Raw genomic sequence first — 25,891 nt, 5'->3', positions numbered from 1 at the left:
CAAAACATGTGTACAAATCAAAGGATATTTGTAAATCACCCTTTGTGCATTTGCAAGTATTAATGTGACAAATTTAACTCCATACTCCAAAAAAAATTAGGTTTCCTAAATATTTATTATGGCCACTCTTAAAACTTCACTTATCTTTATAATTTTATTACTGGTAAATTTTAGATTTGATTTAGATGATATATACTTATTATCTCACAGGAATATATCACAATTATCTGGGAACTACTTTTTGTGCAGGAATTCATCAAGTACGTCAGCCGCAGCCACGCGCTAACACAGAATATACAGAAGCTGTATATCGTTGTTCAGCCAAAACAAGTGCCCACTTCCTGAGCTCGTGGTGAGCTCAGGAAGTGATGTGTGTGTGTGCATTGATACCACATTTTAGAGGAGCACGGGTGACCAAAACATATACCTTGGTATTTATAAAGCAATTTACTATATATTGTTCATTTTGACGTCATTTTGTGGAGCCCCTCCAACTTTTACCCAGCCCCCTTAGCCCCCCAACAGAAATTTCCTAGCGCCGCCACTGATCAAAGCAGCATACACACAGTGAATGGGGTCCATGAGTGAGACATTTCTGTCAATGTGTTCAAAAGCAGAAAACAATGAACCATTATTAAACCATGAAACAAAACCATTATTTTCTAATTCCTCATCAGCATTTGGAACTCAAACTACATGGTAACAAGTCTACATAAACCTGTGGAAAGTTGTATTATTATTGTTATTAGTAGTAGTAGTAGTATTGCAGTATTATTACTATTATTATTATTATTACTATTGGTTTATTTTAATGCATGTGAATCACCCAGACATTCTTTGTCTTTCCTAACAAACCACCACAAAATAAATAAATAAATAAATCAAATCATGGCAGCAGGCAATCACCCAGCAATGTCACACAGCTAAGGTAAACTGTGTATACCTACACATTTTGTGCAAAGGTTTACCTGATTGCAAAAAACGGCTGTTAAAAAGTGCTCCATGGTGAATCGTTGCTTACATTTAACATATTCAAAAATTGTTTGACACATTGATAAGATATCAGAGATCGGCCTGCTGAGAAGGCTGTTTGATTGAGGTACCAGTGTCTGGTTTTATTTAATCTGCTGTTCTGTACTTTTTCACACAGTGGATCTCTCTGAGGGGGCTACTTGCTCGCTGTGGACGGAAGCTGACATTCAATGAACTATGGGCACTGTGCTACGCATGCCTTTCATCACTGCAATCCTATATTGACTATCCAGGTGATTTCTGGAGCTCATGCATGGAAACCAAAAAGTTTCCCAAGAAATTGGATACTGTTTAAAAAATGAAAAGACTAACTTTTTTCAAGAAGAAAAGTTAGATTTGCCCTTCAGTGCATTCATAAAGTACCATTTTGGCTGTCCAAATCCAACCCCTCATTCATGTTGTGACACCCATGTAAAGGATCAAGTAGGGGATTGCCTGTTGGGGTGAAATGCAGTATGGTGGGGACCGTCTGTGCCCCATGACCACAACTGCAACAATGAAGGCCTAACAGTAACCCTGAACCAAGATGGCTAATAGGGCTCTGCTTAAAAACAAGAACTCCTCAATGGCTGATAAGGAATTCACCAAGCGTTGGATTGTTCACCCACTCATAGGGAACGTGAGCAGGGATTAGACCGTCTTGAGACAGGTTAGTTTTATGATGGTGATGGCTTGTAACCCAACAGCTGTGAAATCAGATGAAGGCTGCAGCAGGTCCTCAGACCCTGAATGCCTTTGATTTCCCAGCCATTGCACCAGGCTAAGAATCTGTCAAGGACCATGCGGTACTGTGAACCTGATAGACCTTAGCTCTAAGCCGGCACACAACCTGTAGATGTGTGAGTCATTCGTCAGATGCTTGGTAGAAGCAGGAGGCTTTTTCGGTAGCTCCAATTGTGACTGAGCAGCCCTACTTAGGATCCATTCTGCACATCCTGAACAGGACGGGGACTAGAAAAGGTCCCCTAAAAATTGTCAGCTTCATCTAAACCTGTATGGACTACAACATCCAGATGGTCACCAGCTCTGTGGTAGAAACGCAAAAACACAAGTGATGAAATTTGGTACATGGAACATACGAAACTTGATGGACAACAAAAATATGTCCTGACCAGACAGGTGAACATGTCTCATCTCATGCAAAGTCCAGAAATGTGACCTCACTGTCATTGTCTTGAGTGAAATGAGAAGATCAGGAGAAGGCCGTCCATGGGAGAAGCAAATCCATGGTGTTGGTTTTGCCATGAAGACCCGTCTATATCCATAATTGACTGAACTATATATATATATATATATATATATATATATATATATATATATGAGGTCTATTAGAAAAGTATCCAACCTTATTATTTTTTTCAAAAACCATATGGATTTGAATCAAGTGTGATTGCGTCAGCCAAGCTTGAACCTTCATGCGCATGCGTGAGTTTTTTCATGCCTGTCGGTTGCGTCATTCGCCTGTGAGCAGGCTTTGAGTGAGGAGTGGTCCACCCCTCTTGTCGTTTTTTTCATTGTTTATGAATGGCTCAAAGACTGCCGCTTTGCTTGATCAAATTTTTTTCAGAAACTGTGAGGCACATCCAAGTGGACACCATTCGAGAAATTCAGATGGTTTTTGATGAAAATTTTATGGGCTTCAAAGAGATTACGGAGTGTTACTGTCGCTTTAAGGACCGCCCAGAGTGACTGGTGGTGCGCCGCGCTCCGAAGCCACCATCGACAGGCTGAGCGACCATTTCATTTCTAAACGGATGGCTGTATGGATCCGTGACCATCGTTTATCACAATCGGTTATCACAAGAGCTGGACATCAACCATTTTCCGGCAGATTTCACTTTTAACAAGAGATTTTGTCATGGAAAGCCAAGCGGAGGCTTCGCGCATCACGATGGATTCGCTACTGGAGCGAGACAAAACCACCTCCATTTTGTTCTCACAGGACGGCTTTTAGATGGCGTTCAGACAGCTGTCGGTGGTTTTTCCATCGAGTGATTATCCAAGAAATTGTGGATGTGCCTGGACATGCCAGAACATGTCCTGTGAGGCTTCATCACGGCATTGCTTTGCTCCATGCGGCACCGCCGTGACGCGCGGAATTCCTCCGCACGTCTGTCTCAATGTGCCAAAAAAGTGCTGATGTCCACGTCTTTTCACAATTCCTGTGCTAGCCAGATGACATCCCGGATAAAACACAGCGTCCAGTTTGGAAATGAACGGCACATTCCACTGTTACAGGAGTTTTTGTCATGGAAAGAGGAGCAGAGGCTTTGTGCGTTGCGGCAGTGCCGCATGGCGCAAAACAACGCCATGATGAAGCCTACAAGGACATGTTCTGGCATGTCCAGGCACATCCACAATTTCTTGGATAATCACTCAATGGAAAAACCACCGACAGCTAAATGAACGCCATCTCAAAGCCGTCCTGTGAGACCAAAACCGAGGTGGTTTTGTCTCGCTCCAGTAGCGAATCCATCGTGACGCGCGAAGCCTCCGCTCAGCTTTCCATGACAAAATCTCGTGTTAAAAGCGAAATCTGACGGAAAATGGTTGATGTCCAGCTCTTGTGATAACCAGAGAAACTGCACACGATGGTCACGGATCCATACAGCCATCCGTTTAGAAATGAAATGGTCGCTCAGCCTGTCGATGGCGGCTTCGGAGCGCGGCGCACCACCAGTCGCTCTGGGCTGTCCTTAAAGCGACAGTAACACTCCGTAATCTCTTTGAAGCCCATAAAATTTTTATCAAAAACCATCTGAATTTCTTGAATAGTGTCCACTTGGATGTGCCTCACAGTTTCTGAAAAAAGTTTGATCAAGGAAAGCGGCAGTCTCTGAGCCATTCCTAAACAATGAAAAAAACGACGAGAGGGGTGGACCACTCCTCACTCAAAGCCTGCTCACAGGCAAATGACGCAACCGACAGGCGTGAAGAAAACTCACGCATGCGCACGAAGGTTCAAGCTTGGCTGACGCAATCACACGTGATTCAAATCCATATGGTTTTTGAAAAAAAATAATAAGGTTGGATACTTTTGTAATAGACCTCGTATATATATATATATATATATATATATATATATATATATATATATATATATATATATATATATATATATATATATATATATATAATTTATTCACATTCATCCCCACTCCCCTAGTAGCTTGCAATATGGCGTCTTTTGCTGTGGTCCCATGTGGGGATACCAGAACTCTGCAACAAGACCAGCCCAACATGCTCCCCAAAAACAGAACGCAAGCTGAGGAAAAAGTTTAAGTTATTCAGTATAACTTGCAATGCTTCAAAAGTAGCCCATTCTGCAGAAAACTGCATACCTGCTAATACAACTCCCACTACATTGTAATAGAGTTTCAAATATTACTGACTATGTAGCTTATTTTGAGTTGTTTCATGGTCTCAACATCCTGTAGCTTGTCTAGCAAGTTAAATTATGCAATATAGGATTAATCAATCATACTGCTTGTATGACAAGTTGTTTTTTTTATGGCAGTAGATGATGAGGAAATATTTTGCAGTTCTCCTGCAGTTAGCAATCATATAAAAATAAATATACTCATACAATTAGTCTACATTTCAAATTGTAGAGTTAAAGGGACTAATCTCAACATACATATCCACACTTCTGATGTGTACATTATGGAGTATATTGAAACTAAAGCTGTATCAAAGTATTGAAATAGTCAATCAATAACAAAAAAAAACAAATCACAGCAGTCTAATTGCATTAGGTCCACATCAGCCAAAAAAATCTGAAATAATGGCAATATTCGAAACTACAGAACACCTGATTATAAACTACTGCAAGCACTAATGTTTTCATATTCCTAGAATTTTAAATGGTTAATACAGTATACACACATGTACTACATTGTGCATTTACAGAGAATGGCAAAATAACAAAAGCAGCTAAAAAGAAAAGCAAGCAATACTCATGAAACTGCTGCTATATTTTTTCTTGGAGCTGTCATAACAGAGAAGGATGAAGAAATTACAGGCTGCAGGCTGCCAACCAACAAGCAGGTCATAAGATGTTACATGTTTCATCATTGTGAAGGATCAGCACAGGGTACAGCTTCCAACAGTACACAGAGAGACATATTGTTCTGGACAAGATAATTCCATTGCATCAGAAAGGAAAGAACCCTATGATTTTAGAGAAAAGATGTGAGAAAATTGTAGAACTGGTTGAGAAGAATACTGAAATTTGAAAAATACCAATAGACTGTGGCTCATCTCCATCTGAAAGATGTGGAAAATGATATGCAGAAGACTTTTCCTCTGTGGACTAGAGATGCAGAGCAAGTTATGAAAAACGAAGAAGTTATTAAATTTCTTCAGTCAAAGTAAACTAACAGAGGTGCCTCATTTGGTGTTTATCATCAGGCAATGGCATCCCAGATCAAATGTAAAGAATTACGAGCACTAAAACAAAGGCAATTCCAAGAGAAGGCTGAGAAAGAAAGAGAACCAGCTTGTGAAACTGTTCAGCTGCCTGACAGTGATAGCAGTCAAGATGAAGATGATGCGTGAAGATTTGGTCACCTCTGGTCCATCACAGGGAAAAACACCTCATCGAGTAGCTCATCCTGAAACAGCTGCCTTCATTGCAAATAACATTCTGGAAAATCCAAAATTGGTTTCATTACCTACAAGAATGAAGTTATCACCATCTTGAGTTTTCATGAGTTCATCATTATTTTCATTTTTTTTTTCAATCCTGATGTGAACCCGGTAAATGTTAAACAAAATTCATGAAATTTTGACCAAATTATTTTTTTCATGAGGTTGATCTGATCTAGAACAAGGTGACACCATTAATTAACACTGTCTACAGAGTGGATGAGACCCAAGAAGAAAATCACGACCACTGCACTCTTGGACTTCCACTATGCTGAAAACAGCAGTGTGTCATTCTTTATGAAAGAAGGTCTTCATTAACTCCTTTAAACCTATTCCAAGCTTGTTCTTCATGTCAACCTGAAGAAGACACAGATCCTTTGTCAGCCTCCACCCAACATGGTCAATCCACAGCTTCTTGTTGTGAAACTGCATGGACACGTCCTGGAGAATGTGACACTCTTTCCATGCCTGAGCAGCCACATGTCATCAAATGGCAAAATCGATGACAAGATCCAACACTGACTCAAGAGTACAGGATCTTCCTTTGGCTGGCTTCACACCCATGTTTTCAACAACAGAAATATTGGACACAATATGAAAATTCTCACCTACAAAGCTGTCATCATGTCAGCTATCCTGTATGGATCAAAGGCAGGGGTAGGCAATCATGTGCCATGAAGGGCCAAGACACTGCAGGTTTTCCTTGCACCTAATCACCTCAACAGGTGATTTCATTGACGATCAGGTGTTTACGTTCAGGGGAGAAGCTCATCAGCAAATCCACTTGCTGAGGTGATTGGTTGCAAGGAAGACCTGCGCTGTCTTGGCCCTTGTTGTCCACCTCTGATCTAAGGCCACACAGGAGTGGAAGTCTTAAAAAATGTGGTCAAACAATGCAGAGGAGAAGAGAAGAACAATGAAGGAGTAAGAGCAAGATCATGGCTGGCAGAAGCTTCCCACACCAACCATGTGCAGCGTCTGTAAGAAACAATGTGGGTATATTTATAGTGGGCGATTTTAACATCCACACAGATGCTGAGAATGATAGCCTCAACACTGCATTTAATCTATTATTAGACTCTATTGGCTTTGCTCAAAAAGTAAATGAGTCCACCCACCACTTTAATCATATCTTAGATCTTGTTCTGACTTATGGTATGGAAATAGAAGACTTAACAGTATTCCCTGAAAACTCCCTTCTGTCTGATCATTTTTTAATAACATTTACATTTACCCTGATGGACTACCCTGCAGTGGGGAATAAGTTTCATTACACTAGAAGTCTTTCAGAAAGCGCTGTAACTAGGTTTAAGGATATGATTCCTTCTTTATGTTCTCTAATGTCATATACCAACACAGAGCAGAGTAGCTACCTAAACTCTGTAAGGGAGTTAGAGTATCTCGTCAATAGTTTTACATCCTCATTGAAGACAACCTTGGATGCTGTAGCTCCTCTGAAAAAGAGAGCTTTAAATCAGAAGTGTCTGACTCCGTGGTATAACTCACAAACTCGTAGCTTAAAGCAGATAACCCGTAAGTTGGAGAGGAAATGGCGTCTCACTAATTTAGAAGATCTTCACTTAGCCTGGAAAAAGAGTTTGTTGCTCTATAAAAAAGCCCTCCGTAAAGCTAGGACATCTTTCTACTCATCACTAATTGAAGAAAATAAGAACAACCCCAGGTTTCTTTTCAGCACTGTAGCCAGGCTGACAAAGAGTCAGAGCTCTATTGAGCTGAGTATTCCATTAACTTTAACTAGTAATGACTTCATGACTTTCTTTGCTAACAAAATTTTGACTATTAGAGAAAAAATTACTCATAACCATCCCAAAGATGTATCGTTATCTTTGGCTGCTTTCAGTGATGCCGGTATTTGGTTAGACTCTTTCTCTCCGATTGTTCTGTCTGAGTTATTTTCATTAGTTACTTCAGCCAAACCATCAACATGTTTATTAGACCCCATTCCTGCCAGGCTGCTCAAGGAAGTCCTACCATTATTCAATGCTTCAATCTTAAATATGATCAATCTATCTTTGTTAGTTGGTTATGTACCACAGGCCTTTAAGGTGGCAGTAATTAAACCATTACTTAAAAAGCCATCACTTGACCCAGCTATCTTAGCTAATTATAGGCCAATCTCCAACCTTCCTTTTCTCTCAAAGATTCTTGAGAGGGTAGTTGTAAAACAGCTAACTGATCACCTGCAGAGGAATGGTCTATTTGAAGAGTTTCAGTCAGGTTTTAGAATTCATCATAGTACAGAAACAGCATTAGTGAAGGTTACAAATGATCTTCTTATGGCTTCGGACAGTGGACTTATCTCTGTGCTTGTTTTGTTGGACCTCAGTGCTGCTTTGATACTGTTGACCATAAAATTTTATTACAGAGATTAGAGCATGTCATAGGTATTAAAGGCACTGCGCTGCGGTGGTTTGAATCATATTTGTCTAATAGATTACAGTTTGTTCATGTAAATGGGGAATCTTCTTCACAGACTAAAGTTAATTATGGAGTTCCACAAGGTTCTGTGCTAGGACCAATTTTATTCACTTTATACATGCTTCCCTTAGGCAGTATTATTAGATGGTATTGCTTAAATTTTCATTGTTACGCAGATGATACCCAGCTTTATCTATCCATGAAGCCAGAGGATACACACCAATTAGCTAAACTGCAGGATTGTCTTACAGACATAAAGACATGGATGACCTCTAATTTCCTGCTTTTAAACTCAGATAAAACTGAAGTTATTGTACTTGGCCCCACAAATCTTAGAAACATGGTGTCTAACCAGATCGTTACTCTGGATGGCATTTCCCTGATCTCTAGTAATACTGTGAGAAATCTTGGAGTCATTTTTGATCAGGATATGTCATTCAAAGCGCATATTAAACAAATATGTAGGACTGCCTTTTTGCATTTACGCAATATCTCTAAAATCAGAAAGGTCTTGTCTCAGAGTGATGCTGAAAAACTAATTCATGCATTTATTTCCTCTAGGCTGGACTATTGTAATTCATTATTATCAGGTTGTCCTAAAAGTTCCCTAAAAAGCCTTCAGTTGGTTCAGAATGCTGCAGCTAGAGTACTGACGGGGACTAGCAGGAGAGAGCATATCTCACCCGTGTTGGCCTCTCTTCATTGGCTTCCTGTTAATTCTAGAATAGAATTTCAAATTCTTCTTCTTACTTATAAGGTTTTGAATAATCAGGTCCCATCTTATCTTAGGGACCTCGTAGTACCATATTACCCCATTAGAGCGCTTCGCTCTCAGACTGCAGGCTTACTTGTAGTTCCTAGGGTTTGTAAGAGTAGAATGGGAGGCAGAGCTTTCAGGCTCCTCTCCTGTGGAACCAGCTCCCAATTCAGATCAGGGAGACAGATACCCTCTCTACTTTTAAGATTAGGCTTAAAACTTTCCTTTTCGCTAAGGCTTATAGTTAGGGCTGGATTAGGTGACCCTGGACCATCCCTTGGTTATGCTGCTTTAGACGTAGACTGTGGGGGGGTTCCCATGATGCACTGTTTCTTTCTCTTTTTGCTCCGTATGCATCACTCTGCATTTAATCATTAGTGATCTAAACAACTGTTATTTTTTTTGTCCGATTTGATTGGTGTTATTGTTGTCATTGTGTCTTGTGTCAACCCAGTGTAATTAATTAATTTATTCATTAACCAGTGATGGTAACATGCATGGTTGCATGCATAAATAATTACTCACAAAATAATCTACACAGTAAAATCACCAGTGTTAAATTAACACTGACAGTGAACATATAGTCCCACTCTGAGCAGACTAGGACGATATGTACACTGGTAGTGTTAATTTTACACTGTCAGTGTTCGTTTTACAATGGTGAATTTACTGTGTGTTATTGCCTCCCTGAGCCTGGTTCTGCTGGAGGTTTTTTCCTGTTAAAAGGGAGTTTTTCCTTCCCACTGTAGCCAAGTGCTTGCTCATAGGGGGTCGTTTTGACCGTTGGGGTTTTTCATAATTATTGTATGGCCTTGCCTTACAATATAGAGCGCCTTGGGGCAACTGTTTGTTGTGATTTGGCGCTATATAAGAAAAAAGTTGATTGATTGATTGATTGATTGAATGTGCGTCAAGACTGTTCAGTTATCGCTGCATCCATCGCCCCATCCAGGAATCAATCAAGAGACAATCTTCCTCACCACTGAAGGATTGCCACAACATCAAAAGTAATATTTAAGGTCTGATGAGTTGGTTTAAGTTATTCACAGTCGTTGTCCAAAAAGCAGGATTTGATATAAGGCACAAGTGTGTTCATGACTGTTTCATAGAACTGTTTCTTTTCTTTTTTGTTTTTGTTCCTTAGCCTATCTATGCCTGGACACACTTTATGTGGACTATGAGGGAGACGTTCTGTTCATAAAACCTAAAACTATAGGTAGGATTTACTTTTAAGTAGAGTGTCAGTTTGTGTGGCCTTCAGTAACTGGTTTCCACTGCTCTTTATAGGATCCTGTGATGTATTTTATCTTGCTCCTGAATATCAAGAACATGGAATTATGACTGAGAAGGTGGCATCATTATTATAATTTTGCATTAAGTTTCAATAATGAATTGGTTTAATTGTAAATGTAATTTAGTGTTACAAACTCTTCTTTATTGTGATTCCACAGGCATGTGTGTACGCAGTTGCTGCCATTCTCTGGGCCACGGCGAAATTCAGTTTATCACCTAATGAAAAGCTTGCAGTACCTTGCAAGTTGAAGAGGCTGCTCCTTGAGATGGCCAAGAGGACACCCATTGAGAGACCCTCTATTGTCATGGTTAAAAAAGTGATTTTTGTTCATTTTTCTTTATTTAATCCACCACATACAGTGGAATTGTCAGTTTTGCTGAGTTTTTTTTTTTTTTTCACATCAACTTTTTTTGTTTGTTTGTTTTTGGTTTTGACCCTGTACATAGTAGACACAAGAACACAAGGAAATCCTCCACTGACAAAGTCGCATCACAGAATGTTGGATCACGTGTTTTGGCAAGGTTTCATTCTGCAACCCATCCAATACGCTGCATTATATAACGGCTGAGTGGATCCTTATTATTTGATTGGTGCTTCATATGTCGTGACATGGATTATTCAGCCCATTTGTGTTGAGTTGCATTTAGCGTGCAATTCCATGTACTACTGCACGCTGCACAGCACGTGGGGGTGGTGTTTAGCTAAACATGGCAGAGTTTGTTTTACTGACTGATGCCGATTTGAATGAGCTAATTGACAGTGTTATTTCTTCTAACACACACAAAACAAATCCACTACGCCATAAGTTGTCTGGGGGCATGAAGAGCATTTCGGATCAAAACCTAAACAAATTTCAGACATGATTTTTCGCTGGACTGAGGAAGTACTTTTTTTTTTTTTTAAGTATCACAGACTACATCATCAGAAATATTTCTGAACTATCTAACTGTTTTTCCAATTTGATTGAGAACAATTTTGGACTCCTATTTAAAGTTTGTGTTGGATTGTTGCTGTCAAAGCACCAGTGATGCACACCAAAATTTAAGTCTCTTTTCTGTTGTTTATAAATAATATAATATCAAATGACAAAGATCTATTTTAGTCAATATATAAAACAAATAATGAAAGTTTATACAATCTTTCAATCAAACAAATATTTCATTTGGTGAAAGCTAGAATGTACCATTCAACTCGAACCAAGGGCGCAATTTAGAACTAGAAATTGGGAGGACTAAGCGCGAGGCCCGCAGGGCCGAAGCCCATAGGTCGGGGGTCTGGGGGACACTTTAGGCCCCAAGAAGCCAACGGTTTCTAGATAAGCTCAGATACATTTTGAGCATCCAGAACATTAATTTTAATGTTTTGAGAAGACCATAAAGTGGACACCATTTGACTTATATAATTTGAAACTGTGGACACAAGTACTTGTTTTTTGCATAAGTTTGAAAAAAACAACAGACCATAAGTTTAGGATAAATTAGTTATCATGAATTTAATTTTCGAAGTAACGCTAATGACAAAACTCATAATTTCACTTGCATAGACTGATTTTGGAGATCAAGCAATAATTGTAGATGGGCTTTCTGAGGTCCCAGATAGCTTTTCTGATTTCCTTTTCTAACTTTCAGAATTTAGTAAATTAGCATATGGTCCATTGATACTTATGTGTAGACACTAGTCCCTCGAGGCAACTATTTTTGGATTCAAATCTGGGCAAATGCATTCCCAGAAAATTCAAATGTGACAAACAAGAAACAGGTGTTGTAAACAAGTCAATGCTACTAATAATACAAACTTGCAGAAACAAAGATACTATTCTGACATGGTTTTGCACATAAGACTGGCATAGCATGTTTCAAGTACACACATATATGTCAGAAGGTGCGAGGTACATATCATATTCTGTACCCTCTGGTTGAAAAGGTGGGGGAGGGGACATGTCCCCCCTATTCCCCACCAAATTGCGCCCATGACTCAAACGTATTCATTATTTGTGTAACAGCATTACCATAAAGGATGCTGGTTAATGATGTGGGAAAATCCATGTGCTTACATAAGCTGCACTTTTATATGCAGTGCTGAACAGTGCCAGGGAGATTTGTGCAGCTAACAACATGGATTCTAACATTACTTCTCCATCCCACTTAGATTAGATGAGTGGATTATATTTTACTAATCGTCTGTGCACTATCGTTCAATAACTTAACAGGAACAGATCTGCACACATATCTGAACTTCTGTGAAGACTACACAGTGACAGTAAAACTGCATAGCCAGCTAAACCCAGACAATTTTGTTATGCTGATTATACATGAAAACATGTATAATCAGCATAACAAAAACAGCCACATAATTTTATTTACCTTATCTGTCTTCATGATGTCTCTCAATGCTCCAGTTCTGCATCTGTCTGTGTTTCAGCTTTTTGAGGTGCAATGTGCAGTTACTGATTTGGTTGCAGTTTGAAACCTCAGCAGTACATGCCAGCAAAAACCGTTGTCATGCCAAATTAAGATGCATTCAGAGATCAGCTCAGAGTTATACTTGATTCTTGTTTTGTCCAATGCGTCTTACAAAACCCAGTTTTACTAGGAGAGCACTGGCATCCATCACTTCATGCAAAAATGCACCTTGGCGCATTTAATGTGATATGCAAAAATTAAAGCAAAACAACACATTAACTTTGAGTCTATGTACGAGGTCTATTAGAAAAGTATCCAACCTTATTATTTTTTTCAAAAACCATATGGATTTGAATCACGTGTGATTGCGTCAGACAAGCTTGAACCCTCGTGCGCATGCGTGAGTTTTTCCACGCCTGTCGGTTGCGTGATTCGCCTGTGAGCAGGCTTTGAGTGAGGAGTGGTCCAGCCACTCATCGGATTTTCATTGTCAGGAAATGGCGGAATGATTTGGGCTTTTTTTCCATCAGAATTTTTTCAGAAACTGTTAGAGACTGGCAGCTGGAAACCATTAGAAAAATTTATCTGGCTTTCGGTGAAAATGTTACGGGCTTGATAGAGAATAAGGAGTGTTACTGTCACTTTAAGGACGGCCCCCAGCATCTGTGGGGCATGCCGCGCTCCAAAGCTGCCATCGACAGGCTGAACGACCATTTCGTTTCTAAACGGATGGCTGTCTGGATCCGTGACCATCGTGTGCCATTTCTCTGGTTATCACAAGAGCTGGACATCAACCATTTTCCGGCAGATTTCACTTTTAACAAGAGAATTTGTCATGGAAAGCTGAGCGGAGGCTTCGTGCGTCACGATGGATTCGCTACTGGAGCGAGACAAAACCACCTCCGTTTTGGTCTCACAGGACGGCTTTGAGATGGCGTTCAGACAGCTGTCAGTGGTTTTTCCATCGAGTGATTATCCGAGAAATTGTGGATGTGCCTGGACATGCCAGAACATGTCCCGTGTTCTAACCCTAACCCTGTTTTTGTTCTTTCATTTATTTATTTATTTTACACTGCTTATTTAATTTTGTGCCCTAAGAAGTCCTTTGAATTGATTTTTCTTGCATAAAAGTACTCAACAAATAAACTTTGTTGTGAAAGTGTAGGAACACGGACCCACAACAGGGGGCGCAAATGAACGGACAATGGAGAAGGTAAATAACAAGGTTTTACTGTTGTGAAACGTGCACAACTAATACAACAATTGACAATTTGGGGTTAAGCCGAATTCCACTGGTGTCGTGTGGGCAGGCTCGAAGGTAGGAGACGTCCGTCCAAGTCGAACCGGAACCACCCAGATTTCCTCTGCCACCGAACCCTGGAAGTACTGGAACCGCCAAGTCCCGAATTCCCAGGTGGCCACTGCCTCCGCTCGTCGGATCCGGTACTGCTGGCAAGAGAACAAAACACACAGGTGTGGATGCGGCTGCACCCAGTAACACAGAGAGGGGAGAAGCCGTCTCCACCTCACGTCACAATACTGCAGGAAGGTGAGTACTTATCTGAAGCAACGGCTTTGAGTAGACAGCTGTCCTGCAATGCTCAATAAGAAAGGCAATAATACAGCAGAGAATCGTTACCTCTATCTTAAGGCGATATCTCGGCACTGAGGTGGAGACGCCGTCCTGGTGATATACCTCCGTGCTGAGTGGAGTCAGCTGTGTCCAGTAATGGGTGACAGCTGTCACCCTGGCTGCTCTCGTAAGGCGGCAGCGCCCTCTGGTGCCTGGAGCCCGCACTCCAGGCAGGGCGCCCTCTGGTGGTGGTGGGCCAGCAGTACCTCCTCTTCAGCGGCCCACACAACAGGACCCCCCCCTCAACGGGCGCCTCCTGGCGCACGACCGGGCTTGTCCGGATGGCGACGGTAGAAGTCGGCCAGGAGGGCCGGGTCCAGGATGAAGCCCTTCTTCACCCAGGAGCGTTCTTCGGGGCCGTACCCCTCCCAGTCCACCAGGTACTGAAAACCCCGGCCCATTCGACGGACGTCGAGGAGCAGGCGCACGGTCCAAGCCGGTTCCCCGTCGATGATCCGGGCAGGAGGTGGTGCCGGACCCGGGGTGCAGAGGGGTGAGGTGTGATGGGGTTTTATCCGGGAGACATGAAACACTGGATGAATCCGCAGCGAGGCCGGAAGCCGGAGCCTCACTGCGGCGGGATTGATGACTTTGAGAATTTTGAAGGGACCGATGTATCGTTCTTGGAGTTTCGGGGAGTCCACTTGAAGGGGAATGTCCTTGGTGGACAACCACACGTCCTGCCCAGGACGATACTTGGGGGCCGGGGCCCGCCGCCGGTCTGCATGTTTCTTCGCCCTCGTCCGGGCCTTCAATAAAGCAGAGCGGGCGGCACGCCACACCCGACGGCACTTCCGTAGGTGGGCCTGGACCGAGGGCACACCGACCTCTCCCTCAACCACCGGAAACAAGGGGGGCTGATACCCCAAGCACACCTCAAACGGGGAGAGGCCGGTGGCTGATGACACTTGACTGTTGTGGGCGTACTTGATCCAGGCCAGGTGGGTACTCCAGGCCGTCGGGTGCGCGGCTGTCACACAGCGTAGTGTCTGCTCCAGTTCTTGGTTGGCCCGCTCTGCTTGCCCGTTGGTCTGGGGGTGATACCCGGACGAGAGGCTGACCGTGGCCCCCAGTTCCCGGCAGAAGCTCCTCCAAACGTGTGAGGTAAACTGGGGACCGCGATCGGAGACGATGTCTGATGGTATCCCATGCAGACGGACGACGTGGTGGACCAGGAGGTCCGCTGTCTCCTGGGCCGTTGGTAGCTTCGGGAGGGCCACGAAGTGGGCCGCCTTGGAGAAACGGTCCACTATCGTGAAGACGACGGTGTTTCCCTGGGACGGCGGGAGACCCGTGACAAAGTCCAGGCCGATGTGGGACCAGGGGCGATGAGGCACGGGCAGCGGCTGTAGCAGCCCTGAGGTCTTTCGGTGGTCGGCCTTGCCCCTGGCGCAGGTGGTACAGGCCTGGACGTAGTCCCGGACGTCGGCCTCCAGGGACGCCCACCAGAAGCGCTGCCGGACGACTGCCATGGTCCTTTGCACCCCAGGGTGACAGGAGAGCTTAGACCCGTGACAGAAGTCCAGCACTGCCGCTCTGGCTTCCGGTGGGACGTAGAGTCTGTTCTTTGGTCCGATGCCGGGGTCCGGGTCACAGGTCAGGGCCTCCCGGACGGTCTTCTCCACGTCCCAGGTGAGGGCGGCCACGATAGCAGACTCCGGGATGATGGGATCCGGGGGATCCGACGGTTCCGTTTTGACTTCGTCTTCGTGTACCCGGGACAATGCATCCGATCTTTGATTCTTGGTCACGGGACGGTAGGTAATCCGGAAGTCAAAACGGCCAAAGAACAGTGACCAGCGGGCTTGCCTGGGGTTCAGCCGCTTGGCGGTCCTGATGTACTCCAGGTTCCGATGGTCAGTGAAAACCGTGAACGGCACGGCTGTTCCTTCCAACAGATGTCTCCACTCTTCGAGGGCCTCTTTCACCGCAAGGAGTTCTCGATTGCCGACGTCATAGTTCCGTTCGGCCGGGGTCAACCTGCGGGAAAAATAGGCACACAGGTGAAGGACCTTATCGGTCTTCCCGCTCTGGGAGAGCACCGCTCCTATCCCTGAGTCCGAGGCGTCCACTTCAACCACTAACTGGCGGCTAGGGTCGGGCTGCACCAGAACTGGTGCAGACGAGAAGCGCCGTTTCAACTCCTTGAACGTGGCTTCGCACCGATCCGACCAGGTGAAGGGGACTTTTGGTGAGGTCAGGGCTGTCAGGGGGCTAACAACCTGACTGTAGCCCTTAATGAACCTCCTGTAGAAATTAGCAAAGCCGAGGAACTGTTGCAGCTTCCTACGGCTTGTGGGTTGGGGCCAATCTCTCACCGCCGCAATCTTGGCCGGATCAGGGGCGACGGAGTTAGAGGAGATGATGAACCCCAAGAAGGACAAAGAGGTGCGGTGGAACTCACACTTCTCGCCCTTCACAAACAGACGGTTCTCCAACAACCGCTGTAGGACCTGACGGACATGCTGGACATGAGACTCAGGATCCGGGGAAAAGATGAGTATATCGTCTAGGTACACGAAGACGAACCGGTGCAGGAAGTCCCGCAAGACATTGTTTACCAACGCTTGGAAAGTCGCGGGAGCATTAGTGAGACCGAACGGCATGACCAGGTACTCAAAATGACCTAACGGGGTGTTAAATGCCGTCTTCCATTCGTCTCCCTTCCGGATCCGAACCAAATGATACGCATTCCTAAGATCAAGCTTGGTGAAGATTCTGGCTCCATGCAAGGGGGTGAACACAGAATCCAACAAGGGCAACGGGTATCGGTTGCGAACCGTGATTTCGTTCAACCCCCTGTAATCAATGCATGGACGAAGCCCGCCATCTTTTTTACCCACAAAAAAGAAACCAGCACCCATCGGGGAGGTGGAATTTCGGATCAACCCAGCAGCTAATGAGTCCCGGATGTAGGTCTCCATTGATTCGCGTTCCGGCCGTGAGAGGTTGTACAGTCTACTGGACGGGAACTCACTGCCTGGAACCAAATCAATGGCACAATCATACGGGCGGTGGGGAGGAAGCGTGAGAGCCAGATCCTTGCTGAACACGTCTGCAAGGTCATGGTACTCCGCCGGCACCGCCTTCAGATTGGGCGGGACTCGGACCTCCTCCTTAGCGTGGGAGCCGGGAGGAACCGAGGAACCTAGACACTCCCGATGGCAGGTCTCGCTCCACTGCACCACTACCCCGGACGGCCAATCGATCCGGGGATTGTGCTTTAGCATCCAGGGAAAACCCAAAACCACACGGGAGGTGGCTTGAGTCACAAAGAACTCGATCACCTCCCGGTGGTTACCTGACACCACCAGAGTTACTGGTGGTGTCTTATGCGTGATCGGTGGGAGTAGGGAGCCATCTAGTGCCCGAACCTGTACAGGCGAGGTAAGAGCCACCAGAGGGAGCCCTATCTCCCTGGCCCATCTACTGTCTAGCAGATTCCCCTCAGAGCCCGTGTCCACCAGTGCTGGGGCCTTCAGGGTTGAATCCTCATACAGGATCGTGACTGGGAGTCGTGTGGCAATGTGGGTGTGTCCCACGTGAATGTTTCGGCCCACCCCTGGCCCAGTCTCTAGGGGCGGGCGTTGGAGTTTAACCGCTCGGGGCAGTCGCTTGCAAGATGCTCACTCGAGCCACAAACAAAACAAGCTCCGTAGGCCCGCCTCCTTTGTGCTCCAGGTGCCCTAAATGTTGCCCTGCTCGTGTCCATAGCTTCGTCAGCAGGGGGAGCCGTAGGCGCACGGAGCGCAGGAACAGAGGAGCGTGGGGAGGGCGGAGCCTGGGCGGAACCGGAAGGGAGAGGGACGACGCGTGCCTGGCCACGCCCTTCGCCTCGTTCCCGACGGCGTTCTTCTAGCCGGTTGTCGAGTCGTATGACTAGATCGATGAGCCCATCTAAGTCCCGCGGTTCGTCCTTCGCCACCAGGTGCTCTTTTAGGACCAGTGACAGTCCGTTTACAAAGGCGGCGCGGAGGGCAGTGCTATTCCAGCCGGATCTCGCCGCCGCGATGCGGAAGGCGACTGCATAGGCAGCTGCGCTCCGACGCCCCTGTCTCATTGACAGTAGCACGGTTGAAGCGGTCTCTCCTCTATTGGGGTGATCGAACACCGTTCTGAGCTCCCGCACAAACCCATCGTATGTATGAAGGAGCCGTGAGTTCTGCTCCCAGAGCGCTGTAGCCCAAGCGCGTGCCTCCCCACGAAGCAGGTTTATTACATAAGCTACTTTGCTAGCGTCAGTCGCGTACATCACGGGACGCTGTGCGAAGACGAGCGAACACTGCATCAAAAAATCCGCGCATGTCTCCACACAGCCTCCGTACGGTTCTGGAGGGCTTATGTATGCTTCTGGGGACGGAGGGAGGGGCCGTTGAACGACCAGTGGAACGTCACTATCACGCGCAGGATCCACGGGAGGGAGAGCCGCAGCGGCGCCCGGAGGGTGCGCTTCCACTTGTGCGGCGAGAGCCTCCACCCTGCGGTTTAGGAGAACATTCTGCTCGGTCATTAAATCCATCCGAGTGGTGAAAGCGGTGAGGATCCGCTGCAACTCACCGATTACCCCTCCCGAAGACGCCGACGCGCCCTGTTCTTCCATTGGCCGTTCAACAGCCGGTTGACGCCCCTCGGGATCCATGACGCTGGCCGAGATATCCTGTTGTGAAAGTGTAGGAACACGGACCCACAACAGGGGGCGCAAATGAACGGACAATGGAGAAGGTAAATAACAAGGTTTTACTGTTGTGAAACGTGCACAACTAATACAACAATTGACAATTTGGGGTTAAGCCGAATTCCACTGGTGTCGTGTGGGCAGGCTCGAAGGTAGGAGACGTCCGTCCAAGTCGAACCGGAACCACCCAGATTTCCTCTGCCACCGAACCCTGGAAGTACTGGAACCGCCAAGTCCCGAATTCCCAGGTGGCCACTGCCTCCGCTCGTCGGATCCGGTACTGCTGGCAAGAGAACAAAACACACAGGTGTGGATGCGGCTGCACCCAGTAACACAGAGAGGGGAGAAGCCGTCTCCACCTCACGTCACAATACTGCAGGAAGGTGAGTACTTATCTGAAGCAACGGCTTTGAGTAGACAGCTGTCCTGCAATGCTCAATAAGAAAGGCAATAATACAGCAGAGAATCGTTACCTCTATCTTAAGGCAATATCTCGGCACTGAGGTGGAGACGCCGTCCTGGTGATATACCTCCGTGCTGAGTGGAGTCAGCTGTGTCCAGTAATGGGTGACAGCTGTCACCCTGGCTGCTCTCGTAAGGCGGCAGCGCCCTCTGGTGCCTGGAGCCCGCACTCCAGGCAGGGCGCCCTCTGGTGGTGGTGGGCCAGCAGTACCTCCTCTTCAGCGGCCCACACAACAAACTTGATTTGATTTTGCATGTCAATATGCAGACATCGCTTATGAAAGTGGCCTTGTTTCAAATAGGCATATACTTAAAAAAAAATCAGTTTTTCATTATTCACATGTGAATCCACTTTGTAAAAGTGCTTTGTCCTTTTGACTGTGGAGCACTTCATGCAAATGCCATCATTTATTATGCCATCAGTCCTTTCTTAAAAAAAAAAAAAAAATCAGAAATGTTTCTTTCCAAATAACTGATACGAAATTAAACAAAACATTTAGTTGCTCTACAGAAGAAGAAGAAAAAAAAAAAACTTTAGCCAGTTTTGATAGCTTTGTGAGTGACTAGGCATTGATAACACTCTGTTTCCATGTGGGTCTCTTGCAGATTTGTCAAACTTACTTAACACATCAAGGGACAGATGCTGAGACTGTGTGGAACAACCTCATCTACAGAGTTCACCAGGTACACTATCAACAAACACATCAGTCTCACCTGCAGACTTCACAGCGTAAATTAACCTCATCTCCACCCAAAGTGTTGACATCCTAACAGCTCTGATGAGTTATTGTATAAGAAAATAGAAAGATAAGTAATGTGCATTTGTGCTGAAAGATGCAGGAAATTGCACTTTTCATGTTGCAGAAATGCATGCTTAGTTTGGTAAATGTCACTACAATGATCTCTAACCATCAGAATACCAGCTGGTAAACACAGTGACTGGACTTGTCTTGTCCAGCTATGGGATGTTGCACCACCACTGAACTAAGGGAAGACAACACTGAGGGCCCCTTCACACATAACACAACGCTGGCGGAAAGATGTAGGAACCTGAAGAAAATCCGCATACCAAAAACGAAATGGAGAGCCACAAAACATTCCACGTGCTGTCAGTAGGGACACACGGTTGGACAGGCGGGCACAATACCGCGGCGACGGTATCGTGCACGCTTGTGTCTATGCGCACGAACACAGTGCGAGGACATAGAAAGTCACGCACACAGCAGCAGATCAAAATATATATAAAAAAAAACCCACCACAATTTCTAATACTTATTTCCTGTTATAAAGACGAGACTTAGACTCTGCCTAGATGTACACCAGGAAGTAATGAAATGACGTGGATTAATGTTCACCCTTATATGTTTTACATGCATTACCTGATGCGCCCCTCTCACATGAAGACATCAGGTGGGCTCCCATCTCATGAGGAGTCAGTCTCCTGTCTCATGAGGAGTCATGTCATGAATGCATCAACCGGCATGGAGCGTCCAGCAAGCAGTGTTCCGCTGGTGACTGCGTTGCAAATGTGATATGTGTTGTAATTATTACAGTATGAGGAAATTCCACAGTGACACATGCCTCGTGGTGATTTTCTGCATGCCACGATATTCACCAGCATTGCGGTGCACTGATACGGTGATCAGCTGCAGCGATATGTTTGAATTTATTTCAACATGAGGAGAGCATGCTGATGTCTGTGCCTCATGGCAATGTTATGCCAGGTCATATCCTACAAACCAGTACAGCTGTTCCCCAGCTGTGGCTTGCTAGCACAGATATCTGAACAGCTGGATGTCGCAGGGGGACATGCCCACTTTTGTCTGCGGACCTCGTCAGGTCACAGAAAAAAAGGCTCTCTCTCTTTTGCTTTGTTTTGTGATTTAAATTTAATGTATGTGTTATTTTTTTGTCCATTATCTGTCTGATGTCTGTGTCTGTAATGTAACACCTTGTGTGTACATTCAGGTCCAGCTGTCAGTCAGTCAGCAGTCAGCTGACAGACACTGTATGTACACAGCAAAGCATATGAGCAAAGTGATCAGACATGAATGGGTTCATGCATTTACCCTAATGTGTTTTATTTAATTTCCATTCTTTCTGCATGTCATGTAAACTACAATTTACATGGTGGAAGTGACATGAGCCTGCCCGGCCGGCTGTGCCACATGCTCAGACACTGGGCATTCCTCATGAGGGCATGAATGCCCACACACACGTGCATTGCGTGTTCACCAGCTGAGGTTCAGCGCACAGCGGTCAGGCAGCGCACTGTGCTGGACAATCACCACACTAAGGGACCCCCAGCCACAGCTGACAATGTTGGATTCATGATGCGTGTGTGCATGTGTGTTGGGCGGGGGGTGTGTGTGTGTGGGGGGGGGGGGGGCACTCCATGTTCCATTTGTGTGTGTGTGTGTTGGTGGGGTCAGTACAGTTACTCCAATATGTGTTGCTTGGCAAGGCCACAATCATGGGGCATTTAGACACTTTTGACAAACAGCTCATTTGTGGTCACCTGGTGTCTGCTATTGAGCCAGGAGCATGAATAGCCACACCTTTTCTAAGTGCTGGTGAGCAGTGTTAGATGTTTGTGTGTGGCACCTGAAATTTGGCCAACACCTGCAGAGAGAGGGGTTGAATGGGCACATGCAGGGTATTCGCTGTCTTTCGTCCGCTTATGTGCACGAATGGTTGTGGTTGAGGCAAGAATGACTTGCACTTAAATTTATTCATATATGGCATAAACAATTGAATTAAGAGAACTTACAGCACTCAGCAATGTTATCATATCTTGACTTTTTTTGTAGGTATGAACAAAGTCTATGAGTGGCTCAGACCTACAGAACAACTCATGCAATTAGACTGCTGTGATTTGTTTTTTTTTTTTGTTATTGATTGACTATTTCAATACTTTGATACAGCTTTAGTTTCAATATACTCCATAAAGTACACATCAGAAGTGTGGATATGTATGTTGAGATTAGTCCCTTTAACTCTACAATTTGAAATGTAGACTAATTGTATGAGTATATTTATTCACCCAGCCTAGCAATGTCACTCAGTTAAGATGTAATAAAATATTCCTCCAGGAGTACCACTTGGAGAGGTGTTCTCGGACTTGGGAGCAATATTCATGTAGAGTGATCGCTAACTGCAGGAGAACTGCAAAATATTTCCTCATCATCTACTGCCATAAAAAAACAACTTGTCATACAAGCAGTATGATTGATTAATCCTGTATTGCATAATTTAACTTGCTAGACAAGCTACAGGATGTTGAGACCATGAAACAACTCAAAATAAGCTACATAGTCAGTAATATTTGAAACTCTATTACAATGTAGTGGGAGTTGTATTAGCAGGTATGCAGTTTTCTGCAGAATGGGCTACTTTTGAAGCATTGCAAGTTATACTGAATAACTTAAACTTTTTCCTCAGCTTGCGTTCTGTTTTTGGGGAGCATGTTGGGCTGGTCTTGTTGCAGAGTTCTGGTATCCCCACATGGGACCACAGCAAAAGACGCCATATTGCAAGCTACTAGGGGAGTGGGGATGAATGTGAATAAATTATATATATATATAAAGTACCTCCCTCCCCAGTGTTACATTCATTCATTCATTTAAAGTTCCCGCTTACTCCAGTCAAGGCTCACAAAGGGCTGCAGCCTGTCCCTTCATTCATAATGCGTGAGGCAGGGTACACCCTGGACGATTGATTTTGAATCACAAATTCACATATCCTCCTTTGGAAGTGGGAGGAACCTGGTGCACTCGGAGCAAACCCACATGGAAATGGGAGAACATGCAACTCCACACAGAAAGACCCAGTTGAGAAGCGATCCCAGTATATTCACATTGTGAGGCAACAGTGCCAACCACTAAGCCTCCAACTTGCCCACCACTGTTAAATCATTAACAGTTACACTTGTTCTTCTGAGAGTAGGATTTCAATCTCCAATGGCTAAACTTTCTTTTTGGGAAAAAGGTCCTTCAGTGTGGATGATCCCAGTGTCCTGATTAGACACCTTTGACCAATAGCCTTATTCAGTACTTTTGGTGTGTTATTTATGATAAGTCCATGAAGTTCATGAAGTTTATGAATGTAATTTATGTAATTATCTGAATTTATGAGCATTTGCTGAATCCAGTCCATCATATCACAAAAGTTGATGATGATCAATCAATCAATCAATCAATTTTTTTATATAGCGCCAAATCACAACAAACAGTTGCCCCAAGGCGCTTTATATTGTAAGGCAAGGCCATACAATAATTATGTAAAACCCCAACGGTCAAAACGACCCCCTGTGAGCAAGCACTTGGCTACAGTGGGAAGGAAAAACTCCCTTTTAACAGGAAGAAACCTCCAGCAGAACCAGGCTCAGGGAGGGGCAGTCTTCTGCTGGGACTGGTTGGGGCTGAGGGAGAGAACCAAGAAAAAGACATGCTGTGGAGGGGAGCAGAGATCGATCACTAATGATTAAATGCAGAGTGGTGCATACAGAGCAAAAAGAGAAAGAAACAGTGCATCATGGGAACCCCCCAGCAGTCTACGTCTATAGCAGCATAACTAAGGGATGGTTCAGGGTCACCTGATCCAGCCCTAACTATAAGCTTTAGCAAAAAGGAAAGTTTTAAGCCTAATCTTAAAAGTAGAGAGGGTGTCTGTCTCCCTGATCTGAATTGGGAGCTGGTTCCACAGGAGAGGAGCCTGAAAGCTGAAGGCTCTGCCTCCCATTCTACTCTTACAAACCCTAGGAACTACAAGTAAGCCTGCAGTCTGAGAGCGAAGCGCTCTATTGGGGTGATATGGTACTACGAGGTCCCTAAGATAAGATGGGACCTGATTATTCAAAACCTTATAAGTAAGAAGAAGAATTTTGACCATTTTGACCGTTGGGGTTTTTCTGTAATTATTGTATGGCTTTTGCTTTACAATATAAAGCGCCTTGGGGCGACTGTTTTGATTTGGCGCTATATAAATAAAATTGTTTTGATTTGATTTGATTTAAATCAAGCATGCAGCTTTTACTAAATGTCCACATAGTATCAGTCGGGTTTGACAGTGTTAACATGTTCCAAACGTTCTCTGAGGACTATGCCATTGCACCTGCACTTGATGCTGTGCTTCTGTGGCTGTTATGGGCCTCCTGCTGTGGGCCTGGTCATCCTTCAAACTCTTAGCCCACCTCCTGAGCTTGCTGACATCCACACAGCTGCCATAGGCAAAACTCATGAAGAATTCAATAACAGCACATTATTTCAAATGGATGTCCATGTAGATCACTGTTTTTACAAAGTACTGTGGACATGTGTTATGTTCTGCGCATGCCTGAAATTTCAGGTAAAAACCATTTGGAGTAGTAGCAAAAAGCCATAGGTAAAGGTCATACCACTTTCACTTTGACATCATGTTTGTCATTGAAATAATCCCCTTAAAGGCAAAACTTTTCAGTTGACCCTCATAAAAATGGTACAAGAAATTTGAGAGTTTACAAAAATGTATGCATGAGACCCTTCCTCTCCTGTTGGTCACTTGGCCAATTTTTGTTCAAGTTCAAGGGAGGTAGTACGATGAAATAGGGGGTGTTCCCGCAGAGCTACTGTACACTACGTACAAAAAAAAGAAAAACAAGACGTCTTACACACCACAAAAAATAGTTTAAATATGAAATATGTACTGTATACTGATATACCACACACCCAGACAGTATGTCAGTATGCTCTCCACCAGTGAGTAATAGAAGGCCAGCAGCAGCTTTGTGTCCAGGTTGTTCTTCCTGAGGACACGCAGGAAGTGTCACCACTGCTGAGCCTGCTTAACCAGAGGCATGATGTTGGAGGTTCACAAGTGGTCTGCAGAGATGTATATGTGCCCAGAAACCTGAAGGTGGTGACAGTTTCCACCCATTCTCTATTTATGAGGAGGGTTGGGTTGGTCCTGGCTGTTCTTCCTGAAGTCCATGATGAGTTCTTTTCTCTTATGAACACTCAGGGTCAGGTTATTCTGTGAGCACCAGAGTGACAGTTTCTCCACCTTGGCCCTGTATGCTGTCTCGTCCCCGTCGCAGATGAGTCCAACCACTGTGGCATAATCCACATATTGTATATAATTATAATGTGGTCGATTGCATGCGTTGGAGAGCAGTCTCGGGTGTACAGGGCGTACAGTAGAGGGCTACGAACACAGCTTTGAGGCAAACCAGCACTGAGTGTGAGTGTGGAGGAGTGGTAGGGGCCAAGTCTCACAAAGTGTTGGCTGCTGGTCAGAAAGTTTATAATCCAGTTACAGGTGGGGACAGGAATCTGTTATGTCAGCAGTTTGGTGATGATAATGTCCAGTATGATGGTGTTAAATGCTGAGCTATAGTCCACAAAGAGCATCCTCATATAGCTCTTCTTGTTCTTCAGGTGGCTCAGCGGTGTGTGGAGAGTGAGGGCAATGGCATCCTCCATAGGCCGGTTTGCCCAGTAAGCAAACTGATGATGGGTCGAGGAAGGGAGGGACGCAGTCTCTGATGTGCTGGGAGACTGATTGCTTCAGGCAC

The 25,891-nt window shown here is 44.8% G+C and overlaps 1 protein-coding gene across 1 annotated transcript in view; it reads left to right on the top strand.

Moving 5' to 3' along the window:
- The window catches only part of LOC117522986 (kinase non-catalytic C-lobe domain-containing protein 1), a gene marked incomplete at its 5' end in the record, with an annotated part of 118,104 nt that overhangs the window by 76,460 nt on the left and 15,753 nt on the right, over positions 1-25,891 (top strand). The window contains 5 exons of the mRNA XM_034184404.1: positions 1,151-1,265; positions 10,020-10,091; positions 10,163-10,224; positions 10,327-10,476; positions 19,948-20,025. Of these exons, the coding sequence (XP_034040295.1) occupies positions 1,151-1,265; positions 10,020-10,091; positions 10,163-10,224; positions 10,327-10,476; positions 19,948-20,025 (477 nt within the window). The remainder of the gene's footprint in view (positions 1-1,150; positions 1,266-10,019; positions 10,092-10,162; positions 10,225-10,326; positions 10,477-19,947; positions 20,026-25,891) is intronic.

The sequence above is a fragment of the Thalassophryne amazonica genome, chromosome 13 (assembly GCF_902500255.1).
Source record: "Thalassophryne amazonica chromosome 13, fThaAma1.1, whole genome shotgun sequence".
NCBI classification, from domain to species: Eukaryota; Metazoa; Chordata; class Actinopteri; order Batrachoidiformes; family Batrachoididae; genus Thalassophryne; species Thalassophryne amazonica.
This window is presented reverse-complemented; position numbering and strand designations above follow the sequence as displayed.